Genomic DNA, 12,290 nt, shown 5'->3' on the forward strand with positions numbered 1-12,290 from the left:
TCTGAGGTGGAAAAAACAGGGCTCTGAGAATCAATTACGTTAGGGCTGAAGGAAAAAAAGGCTAAAAACAAAACAGAAAGCAAGCAGGGGAGAGAAAGTGAGACAACAGTAATTAACTACTGCTGACACCTGCAAGCTTTTTCCTATTAGGATGTTATTAGGGAGAGAAGGAGAGAATTATAGATGAGAGAGGGATAACAGGAGAGAGTGAAAACATAGAGGAGAGAGAGTTGAGAATGTTGGAAGGGGGTGGGGGTTGTGTGGGGGGGGGGGCAGAGGAGGGAAAGGGGGAGATAATTTAGGGAGAAGAAGGGAGGGAGAGAAAGGAAGGACACAAAGGAAGGAAGAAAGGGAATCACTTTTTTCTTGGAGGGGGGCGACAATCTCCGCTCTGCTTCCAGGTTTAGATGTGGATTATTTCCCATGAGTCTGTGCAATGGACGGCTTTTGCCCTTCAGCACACAATGAAAGCAACTGTCAAACTGCACCTTGTTTGCGCCGGACACGCACACACATGTGGACACGCAGGCACACACACACACACACACACACACACACACACACACACACACACACACACACGCACACACAGACACACACACGCGCACAAACAGTTCCTGAACCCAAATCCTTCCCATTACATACTCTACTAGAACTGATTTCACCACAGATTTCATTTTCCACAAAGTCCCAATTCGATTACATTTCGGATCGGATTGAGTCGGTTAGGGATATGATATGAAAAGATATTCTCAGAGAATGAATGCTGTAAATTGAGCAAGGAACCTTCTAACCTGATGCATTATTAAGAAATATTAATGCTTATAAGAATTCACTCCACTGTACCTTTTATTGAAAATGACCGACACATAGAGAGGTATATCAGAGAGGAAATTACCAAAAAGATTAAAATAATCGAATGACCTATTTGATTTTTTATTCCCCCTCTGGGACCCCAATCTACACTTTATAATCCTGAGTGTTCATTTAAATCTGAGTGTATAAATGGACCCATAAGGGTCGTTTGTGTCTGCCTCAGCAGACAAGAAAGGCAAGGTCTTAGAAGTGAGGATCATGCTGATGCTACATGCATACAGATGGTTCTTCAGGGCCAGAGATTTCACATATTTAAATCACTTGTATATCATTACATTGGATATACACATGCATCCATACACAGTTACATGCATGCACGAACTGACACAAACCATGTATTTTAATATCTTATAATGTAAAATAACCAAGCACAGGGTTGCAAGGCACACAGACGCACACGCACACGCACGCACGCACACACACACACACACACACACACACACACACACACACACACACACACACACACACACACATACACAGAGACAGTTAGGCTATTTCAATATTTTAAGAAGTAAAATAACCAAGTACAGGGGTTACAAATTAGTATTTTTTTATTTTAAAACAAAGCTCTACTTGTTTGTTTCTGCCCATTATAACTCGAGGCAACCACACACACACTAATCTCTAGAGAACAGATTCCAAATCAGCAGAGTGCGCTGTTTTTTTCCTTTTTTTGACGATGGGTTCCCAGATTGCGCGCGCACGCACACACACACACACACACACACACACACACACACACACACACACACACACACACACACACACACACACACACACACACACACACACACACACACACACACACACACACACACACACACACACACACACTGCAAAGAGCGTTATTAGCACAAATAGCTTAGCTGAAACAATGCTGAAACATGGACTTCTCGTGGTTGTAGTAATGATTCAACGTAGGTTTGTAAATTATCGGGTTGTCTCATACAATCGGGAGGATCAAATGACCTGCGCTCCTTTCCAAAAGTTGAATTGTTTCCAGTTTGAAGCGCCCAGGGCTCTGCAACGAAGAAAACGCCGGGCATCGGGACTCTGGAGCGCTGAAGCGTTATGGTCAGTGCTGAGAAGAGGAGCGCATCTTTACCATAGAAATACATGGAAGGCTGGCACTGCAAACTCAAAAGGCGTTCTCAGTGGACATGGCACATTATGTGAACCTCTGTCAGAGCTGCCAAGATCGCTGGTTGCTGCCCCAGGAAGCATTCTGGCATCTCCACCGCGCTGTTCCACTGGGTCACCATGTCATCATGGCAGCTTCTGCATCCTTTGCTAATTCTTTTTGAGCTTTTGGCTCATGTTAAAATAACTCAATGCGCCTCACTCGACCAAGCAAGTACAGACTCTGTTATTTTTTGGGCACTTGGAGAATTGGATGGCAACTCTAACACAAATGCCTTCTCCAGTGGGGTTTCGGATCAGACATTTTTATAGATTGTGTTTCTGTGGGTGAGACATGGCCCCAAACATCCGAGGGCCCATCAACGAGCAAACGGACATACAGTACTGTACATACATGCATGCATGCATGCACGCACGCACGCACACATGCCCACACACATTCATACTACAGTGGGCAGCAATATGTGATGTGGGAGGGATGTTTCCTGCAGTGAATTGCGGTCGTTTTATAGAGACATGGAAGCAGATTGCTCTGATGTAGAGCCCATTCATCACTGTCACACACACACAGTCCAACCTTTTCTTTCTCCCCCAACACACAAAACACACTCTCTTGCTCTATCTGAAGGTAAGTCCCCACCAGACCGACTGGTTCAGACTATTTCAGACTACTTCAGACTGCAACAGACTGGTATTTGGTTGGCAAAAGTTGGCATTTAGTCTGTCAGCCGACTGGGAACCAATCGCCAAAAAAAAAGGAAAAACAGCACCCTCTGCTGTTCTTGAGAGAGCATAGCCTGCCAGCGTTGCCAGGTCTGCTTATTATAAGCGACTTTGGGCTTGTTTCCCTGATGTTCCCAGCGTTTTTTCTTTTTTTCTTCACTGACGTGCAGTGGTGTAAAGTAACTAGTACATTTACTCAAGTACTGTACTTAAGTACAATTTTGAGGTACTTTTACTTTACTGGAGTATTTCCAATTGTCTATACTTTTACTCCACAACAATTATTTGAAATGTTTAGTAACTAGTTACTTTGCAGATATAAATCATTATAAAACATACATTAACCACTTTAGCCCTATTTTATACCTATAAGCTATTTGAAAATAGCAGATCTACAAGCTCACAATGTGTTGCGATGCACACGTTCTGAGCTTGTAGATCTGCTATTTTCAAACATTTTAGTACTTTTACTTTTGGTACTTTAAGTACATTTTTATACCAATACTTTAGTACTTTTACTCAAGTAAATGTTGAATTCCGGACTTTTACTTGTAACAGACTCAGAGTACATCTATTGCATTGATACTTTTACTCAAGTAAAACATTTGAGTACTTTTTCCACCACTGCTGACGTCTACACAACATTTTTGAAAACGGTTATTCGAATAATCAAAAATAAATACATAAATTAATTTATTGAAATTAACACCCAGAAAATAGCCAAAACTGAGCACATTTCGATCTATAAGGCCAAATCTAATTTGAAAAAAATATATTAAGAGTATATGAAAGCCAATTAAAATGTTTATACTAATGGAATCTTACACACCTGCTCCCAATAAATTACATCATCACCACAGCGCAAAAGTAGGTCAAATCAATCAATCTCTCTCTCTGGGAGCAACAACTGAGAAACAGTGAATGTAGGTTTTCATAGGCTTGTAGGCTTGTTTCTCTCACATAATCTGGCAACACCGACAGCCCTTTGTTGTCACGTCTTCTCTGCTACATAGCTACTCCCAGTCGGGCAAAGAACTGAACATGTTCGGTCGGCCGAAAAGGTCCCGACGGACCCCTAACCGACTGGACGACTATATAGAACGCTTCCCGACGCCAAGTTGGCCCAAAGTCGGTCTGGTGGGGACTTACCTTGACAGTACATCTCTCACACACACACACACACACACACACACACACACACACACACACACACACACACACACACACACACACACACACACACACACACACACACACACACACTCGCCAGAAATATCTCATACAGTACATGCAAGTTTGCTCTTTTTGTGTGCTCTATTATTTTTTCACTTTACCTAGATGTTAGACAGCAACAAGGCTCTTATGGCCCTATTTAAACAATCTATATAGACTAGAGCATGGCCTGAAGTGCATAGGGTGTGTCCAACTCCACTTTTGCTACTTTACTTCCTAATAATTATGTCCCACGATTGTTTTAACCCATTTTTTCACCCAGTACCAATTGCCTAAGCTGTAATCCTGGGCGCTACTCTCCCTCTGCCAGCCTGCTGTGGACCCCCTGGAACCCCCTCAAGGACCCCTGGAGGTCCCCAGACCACACTTAAATTATTATTGTAATTTAAATCCTATATTATACAATTGTAGAATTGAAGAAAACAGAAGAAAATGTTCTTTTGCGCAAAAATATCGGCACTCAAATGTGCCTAAGAGTGCTCTTTAGTGTGCCTATATTCTGTTCTTACCTAAGAACAAATCACAGATAAGAAAACATTGGTGAATTTCAGAGTCTTCGTAAGAAGACATTTCGGTAACACTTTACTTAAAGGTCGAGTCTATAATGCATTATAATCACATTTATAACGCATTATAATGCACTTATAAGGCATTATAACACTTATAGGTGTTTATAATTATGCATAACAACTTATAACAAGGGTTATGAAGTATTAGTGCTGGTCATAATGCATTATAAACTCAGTGGAACAGCACATTATTCTTATACCAGGTACCAATTTACTTAAAGGTCTTGTCTATAATGCATTATAATGCACTTATAATGCTTAATAACACTATAGTTATAAATGTTTATAATGCATTATGACCTGCACTTATAATACATTATAAACTTTGTAATAAGTTGTCATACATAATTATAAACATTTATAACGAGTGTTATAATACCTTATAAGTGCATTATAATGTGTTATAAATGTGATTATAATGCATTATAGACGCAACCTTTAAGTCAAGTGTTAACGCATGTCTTCTTAAGAATGGTTGGTGAAAGAGGAATGTTCTGTTTAGGAAAAGAGAAATTTCCCAATTGATCTAACAGAAAGTCAAAAGTTAGGTCAAATATAGTCTCTCAAGCCACACACTCTTCCAAAATCTTCAAATGCTGGATAATTCCGCTTGGTAAAAGTTGAGAACAAGTCTGTTGTTCGGACCGGAAGGGTATTCAACCAATCACGAACATTTAGAAATATCTGAACTATATATTTTTTCCTTTTCTGCCAAGCAGCTCTGCTTTGACAAATGTTAGGCGGAAGCATTTGGAACTTTTGGGGTCCAACACATCTGTTTAAAAAGACAAGGTCAAATAAAACCAGCCTGAGTACATAAACAAGCATTATGATCATCACATAACAGTGTCTAAAACAGAAAAGACAGACCAAAAAAAAATCCGGACTGTGCCTCATGCATAACAAACTGCAACTTCCTGTGTGAATCCCCCATCAAATGTACAGTGTGAACGTGATAAAAACGTCATCCCGGTCCTTCCACTATAGGCTGCATTAGAAAACAGTGGGGAAAGAGATGACACCGGAAAGCCAGATGTCATACAACAATGTGTACAAAGATTAGCCTCTGAATTTCTCACCGCATAGTGAGGATTTCAGAGGCATGTGCCCCAAAGGCCAAGCAAGCTACAAAGAATATGCCATTTTAGATCAGTCAGAGATTTTTGTTTGGCATCGAGGGAGCAGCAAAACCTCTGTTGGGATGGTGGAGACAGCTGGCACTGATGGATTCGCAGTAGAATGTGAAAATCTAGCTGGAAAGATTATCATTACACTCATTGAGTGTAATGAAATTCCCAACACCAAAAGCCACCTACAGTATACCATCACCTAAGACAGATAGCAAATAAGATCCCAGCACTTGATCCAGTTGCCGACATCCTGCTGCTATTGAGATAAGACATTATCAAGGCCCATAAGGTTAGTAAACAGAACAATGGCCCTCCAGATGCACCATTTGCACAAAAACTATACCTTGGGTGGATCATCATAAGGAATGCATGGGAGACCAACTTAATTTACTCCATGTAGGAAAACGATAAGTGAAATAAATCTTTAGTATTGAAGGTAAGAGGGAGAGAGCAGATTACTGCTGGGGGTAGTAGTGCTGTTGTTTGGGGGGTTGCTGGGGGTAGCCTGCCTGTGTTGAGGCTGCCTGGTAGGGCATATTGTACTGGCCATAGGCATAGGGGTTGTAGCCCATAGGCAACTGGTAGTAGCCGTGGTAGTAGGTGGGATAAGGCAGTCCTGGAGGGGAATTGACCATCAGAGGGGTGTTGGGTGGCAGGTTTCTGAGTGCAGTAGGGGGAGCCTGCGGTGTGATGCTGGGCGGAGGTGGAGGTGGTCTAGCAGGAGGCTGGCCTTTGGGCTGGGACTGTTGCTGTGGAACGACTGTGCTGGTGGTGGCTGGAACGTTGATGGACAGGGGGCTGGGCTCCTGTGCAATGTTCTGCTGCAGCTCATTGAGCAGCTCATCCCTTTCTGTCTTGCGAGCAAAGACAATGTCACTACAAGTATTCTGGAACCTGAGCAGTATCTCTGTTAGGCCACTGTAGAACTTGGTGCCTTCGTGCAGAGTGTTGATGATCTCCATAAAGCTGTCGTGGGCAGAGGCCAGCTTCTTCAACACCTCCTCTCTGGCGTTGGCCTCCATGTTGGACGGCTTCAGGCTGCTGAACTCTTGGTGGGACGTTTGCACTTCTCCCAGCAAGTACTCTTGTGTACGGAGGCTGGCCTGAATCCTCTGGTTGTAGGATCCATAGAGTTGGTCGAGCTGGGCCAGTGAAAGCTTCTCTTCGTCGATGGCCCCGTCCTGAGCCAGAGCCGCCAGGAACCTGGATGACATGTCAAAGGTCACGGCCTTGATCTCTCCTTCTAGCACATCTTTCTCCTTAGACAGCTCATCTAGCTGGAAGACCAGGGCACGCAGTACGTTCACTACCTCACTGCCCTGCAGGGTCTTGGTGGGGTTGGCAGAGGGGATGGCTACGATCAGCTCATTCTCTGGTTTACACAGCAGGGCTATCATGTCATAATGGCTATTGTAGCGCTCTCGCACCCTTTGGTCTGCATGGGTTGCCTTATCCAACATGCTGCGGAAGTTAGCGGCCTCTGCACGGAGGGGCTTGTAAAGGTCTCCAGAGGGGGTTCTGTTCCAGCGCTGGCCATACTTGGTTTTCAGCTTGCTGTCTGTGGTCTCTTCATCATCCAGCATCTTCAGAGACTCGTCCAGGATATCTCTGTTGCAGGTCAGTAGTTCAGGCAGGTCTTTGATCAGCTGTTTGATGCACCGCAGTCCTCCCTGCTTTATGATGGCTCTGGCCTTCTCTACGATGGATTGTGGGATGGAATCTCCAGACAGGTCCTCTAGAGCAGCAGGCAGGTTCAGGTATGCCAACACACTGTTGCAGAGGTTGGTGGCGTCCCTCATGGTTACCACCAGTCTGTTGACCGTCTCAGCCTTTCTCTGGCTATACATGCTCATTGACTGATGCACCACCACAGGAACCATCTTCTCAAACAGGTCTGTGAACTTCTGACTGAGTGGGAGTTTGATGGTAGTAGGCTTGACCAGCGCTGCCATGCCAATGTGCTCCAGTTCCTTGACCTCAGGCACGCGGTCATGGTAGATGAAGCCATTGTCCTTTAAGGCGGTGGTGAGTGAGCGGTTGATCTTGTCACTCAGGTCCTTGACGCTCACATAATCATGATAGCGAGATGCCACCATCTTCACCAGCTCCGCTGCGTGCTGCAGGCGAGCTATCTCCTCTCCAAAATGTTTCTTCTGCTTGGCCAGGATACTCTGATGCAGCTCAGCGTTGGCCTGCATGATGCGGTGCTTAGCCGCCAGCAGGGACAGAACCTCCTTAGGAAGATTCTCTTTGTATTGGCATTGCTTGAACGCATCACCATAGAAATCTGCTGCCTGATTGGCCAACTTAGCAATGATGGCATCTTTCATTCTTTCTGCGGTGGCTTTGAGGAAGACGACCTCCTGAGCCTGGGCCAGCATGATGCTGCTGAGGGTTCCCACAGTCTCAGGGGCAATGTCCACGGTTGGCTCCCTGTTGAGCACTGACAGCACTGTGTCCTTGATGTGACAAAACAATCCGCTGGCCATCTGGTAGTATTTGTTTGCAGCCTTCAGTCGTTCATCACTGTCCAGGTTCTGCTCTGAAGCAATCTGACTGGCCAGAGCTGCTGCATTAAAAAGCACACATGTCTTCTCATATCCCAGACTGGCCTGAGCGAGCTTGACTGAACCTCCAAACAGTGACCCTTTATCAAATGCATCTTTCCATGTGAAGGTTACGCACAGCTGGTTCCCAGAGAAGGGAAACTTGGACTCGATGGCACACAGCTGGTCATAGTATCTCAGCAGGATATCCAGGGAGCTCTCGTGTTTGTCCAGTGGCCTCCCCAGTGCATTCTTGCGGAGCCTGTTCAACTCCTCTACGGCGTGGAGGTGCTCCACTTGCTCCTGGTCAGCAGGATACATCGCCATAATAAATGTCGACAGCGGTTTCAACAAGTCCACCTCAGCTGACTTCTTCAACGGGATTGAAATAAACTTAGCCATTGCAGGCAAAAAACAATGTCAAGTGGAAAAGACAAATTCTCCCGTTCAAACGGACAAAAACAAGAGTCTTTGTCTATGTTTAATTCATCCAAGCTGATGTCTAAAGGTATCTTTGACCCTACACTGCGTCCTTATAAAGGCTAACCAGAGCTCTGGTCTGACATCATTCACAACACAAACTGTTCCCATGTACGTGTAGCAGAGATGACTGGCCTCCAAGTACTATGACAATGGATACTGCACTAAGAACTCTGACAACGGGTCGACTGAGGGTAACCGAGGGTCATGGGATCCCAACAGGTCTCTTTCCCAACGGGTATTGTTCCCAAGGGGCATCGGTCTAGAATTTATAAATGCATACATCTCTATATCTACCTGTCTGTCTGTATGCCCATACGTACAGTATATGTGTAGCGTATATGTAAAAGAACAAGACCAGGAGACCTGGTTCTGCCAGACCCAGAATAAGTACTTTATAAGATCAGAGCACTACGTCACCGGACTTCACATGACGTGTCAGCCTGTGTCTATGCCTGTGTCTATGCCCATGTATGGACGAAACAGGTACAAAGCCCGTCCCCTTGGGTCTGGCAAAAATCACGCAAATCAGCATTTGAGTCAGCAAGCCGTTCAATTTAGGATCGCGCTCGCGATGTAACATTACCAAGCGGGCAGACAACCTGACCAGAAACAGGCAGCTGTTGACACATGGTCTGTGGCTAAAACCGACAGCTGGATTACGAAACTCTGGTGGTTCTGGCAACATATTTTGCCTAAATATGCTTTGGTTTACATTATGTGCTGTAATTTATTTTACTAATAAACATTCATATATAAGGTGAGCAATGCTTTTATTTTAAGATATTATTTATTTCCACTTTCAAATAGCACTATAAATAAAGTGTGGGGTCACCAAAAAACATTAAGGGAAGACAGGCGGGCGGTTGGACCACGCCATCACACTCATGTCATCATGACTCAGCCATAACCGTAAGGAATTCCCAAACCAGCTACACCCAAATATGGAGCGTGTTGTCTAACCTCAATGTGTCATCATGGCATCAGACACAAACAAATCACTCAGCTCCATATATGCCCACAAAAGGGGCCATGTCCATATATGGCCATATACTAATGACATCAGGGATCTCGATTTATGCCCATATATCCATATATGGCCATATCAGACGGATTGGCGGTGCAATGTATGCGATCGGGCCGTGTAGAGTGTCTTCCATTTTCTGTTCTTGTGTTGAATTGTTGTGATTCTCAAGAGTAGTAAATATACAGTACTTAATCTGTTCTTTCTGTACAAAATGTTTGGAATGTACGTAGTCACGGATGATAATTGTATCCGTTGATGATAAAAATTAATTCAAATGGGGGGTACATTGGGAGGATGCTGAAGATGGCGCTGCCAGGCAAGAGAAGATGGAGGCCGAAGAGGAGGTTTATGGATGTGGTGAGAGCGGACATGCAGGTGGCAGGAGTGAGCGAGGAAGATGCAGAAAACAGAAACAGATGAAAACAGATGATCCGCTGTGGCGACCCCTGATGGGAACTAGGAAACTAGCCCAAAGATGCTATAAAATTATGCAAGATAAAGAATTATGATATTTGTTCCTTATCGAAGATGGAGAGAAATGTTAGCTTAGTTTGCATTGGGTTGCTAGTTTGATTACTGCTACATTTGAACATGAGCACATACTGTAACATAAGAGCATAATCATTACTTGAACATAAGAAAGTAGAGGAAATAAGCCAATTAGTGTAAAATAACATGACACCGCTGGTTGGTTTTCCTCCTGTCTTCCCGAATGTTTTGAGTCACCAGCCCCCACTGTACCTGACAATGTTCATTATTGCTTTACTCATCACCGGTGTGACCGGTTAATTATCTATCTGCCTTCATTTTGTGCTGTAAATGAACAAACTGACGGGAGAGTCTGCGGTGATGTGACACCATGACAGAACAAAAACAGGAGATGTTAAGAGACATCCATATTTATTATACTAACTAGGAGAGCAACCACCTGTTCCAGCATAGTACAGCAGAGAGTGTGGGCTTGTGCATGTGCGTGTGCGTTGTGTGTTGTGTGTGCGTGTGCGTGTTTAAGGTTTTGGCAAAAGAGTGAATGATTTGACAAATGGGTTTAGGCCACTGAGCATTTGATTCAGAGAATGGAGTTTAGGGCTTTAGCAATTGTGAAAAACTGTAACATAAAGAAAAGTACATGTCTGTGGGGCAAGGGCATAAAACATTTTGTAAACATTGTCAGTGTAGCTCAGTCAGTAAAGCAATTGGCTGTTAATCATAAGGTCTGGGATTGCTCCCCAAGCACGCCATCTCAGCACTATGATGAGTAGCACGCCTTGGATACTGTATAGGGCTGGGAATATTTATTGATAGCAATATTGATATACGCTGGAATCTTTTGATATGGCTTAAGTCTTTAACTGGATTAAATCACTTAAACCTTTCTCCATACTTTTTTTTTCACAAATTAGAAGATCTGCAAGCTCACAACATCACAATGTGATACATTGTGAACTTGTTCTGCTATTTTTTTAAATGTTTGCTAAATATATATTTTCTAATATCATCACGATACAATATTATCGTCACAATATCGAGAGGTATTTGGTAAAAAATATTAGATTTTGTCCATATTGCGTAGCCCTATTGTTTTGATTTAACCAGAAGAACAATGACAAATAATCGGTAGCACTTGCTATGCATCCCATGTGTATAACGCATTATACACATACTTATAAGGCATCGTAATGCTGATCATAATCCTTTATAATCACATTTATAAGAGCTTATAAATAATCATAATGCTTTATAACCATAACCACATAACACATTATAAAGCTTATTATAATGACATATAAGTTCAAGTATAAATGCATTGTATTATGCTTATAACACATGATGATTACAGTTATTAATATTCATAACAGCGTATAATGCAATCATAACACATTATACAGCATGTTATAATGACTTATAATGTCAAGTATTATAATACTGCATAATTGATCCCCACTTTGTAAAACTTGCTATGCAACCCAAAATTAATTCTCATAGTTATAATTCATTATAATCAATTGATAATGCTCTGCTATAATGCATTATAAGTGATAATAAGGCATTATAAGAGTGATTAAAATGCGTTATGACAGTGAGTATAAGGCATTTTAGAAATTTAAATACAGCATTATTAAATTATCTTAAAGTAACAAATGGCCACTTATAATAATTTATGATCATAGTGTAATGCATTATAACAGTAATAATAATGCATTATTACAATGATTTAAATGCGATACAAATTTAATAATAACATCTTATAAAATGATCAAATGTTACAAATGTTCGCTTTATATTAACTTATAATCACAGTATAATGCCTTATAAGTGATAAAAAGGCATTATAAACGTGATAATAAAGCCTCATGAAATGATCATAAAGTAACAAATGACCACTTATAATAACTTATAATCGTAGTATAATGCATTATAATAATGCATTATAATAATTATGACACATTATAACAGTGATAATAAAGCATTATCAATTGATTATAATGGATTATAACTATGAGAATTAATTTGGGGATGCATAGCAATTGTTTCGAGTTTGGCAGCAATTATGAAGTATTAT

The 12,290-nt window shown here is 42.2% G+C and overlaps 1 protein-coding gene across 1 annotated transcript; it reads right to left on the bottom strand.

Annotated features, from left to right (window-relative positions):
• Nucleotides 1–6,129: 6,129 nt before the first annotated feature.
• On the bottom strand, nucleotides 6,130–8,622 carry LOC308099501 (programmed cell death 6-interacting protein-like; the record flags this gene model as incomplete). Its single annotated transcript, XM_080448246.1, has 1 exon — nucleotides 6,130–8,622. The coding sequence occupies one exon, from the start codon at nucleotides 8,620–8,622 to the stop codon at nucleotides 6,130–6,132; it is 2,493 nt and encodes an 830-aa protein (XP_080304372.1).
• Nucleotides 8,623–12,290: the final 3,668 nt, after the last annotated feature.

The sequence above is a fragment of the Gymnoscopelus braueri genome (genome assembly GCF_963280865.1).
Source record: "Gymnoscopelus braueri genome assembly, chromosome: 13".
Classification (NCBI taxonomy): Eukaryota; Metazoa; Chordata; class Actinopteri; order Myctophiformes; family Myctophidae; genus Gymnoscopelus; species Gymnoscopelus braueri.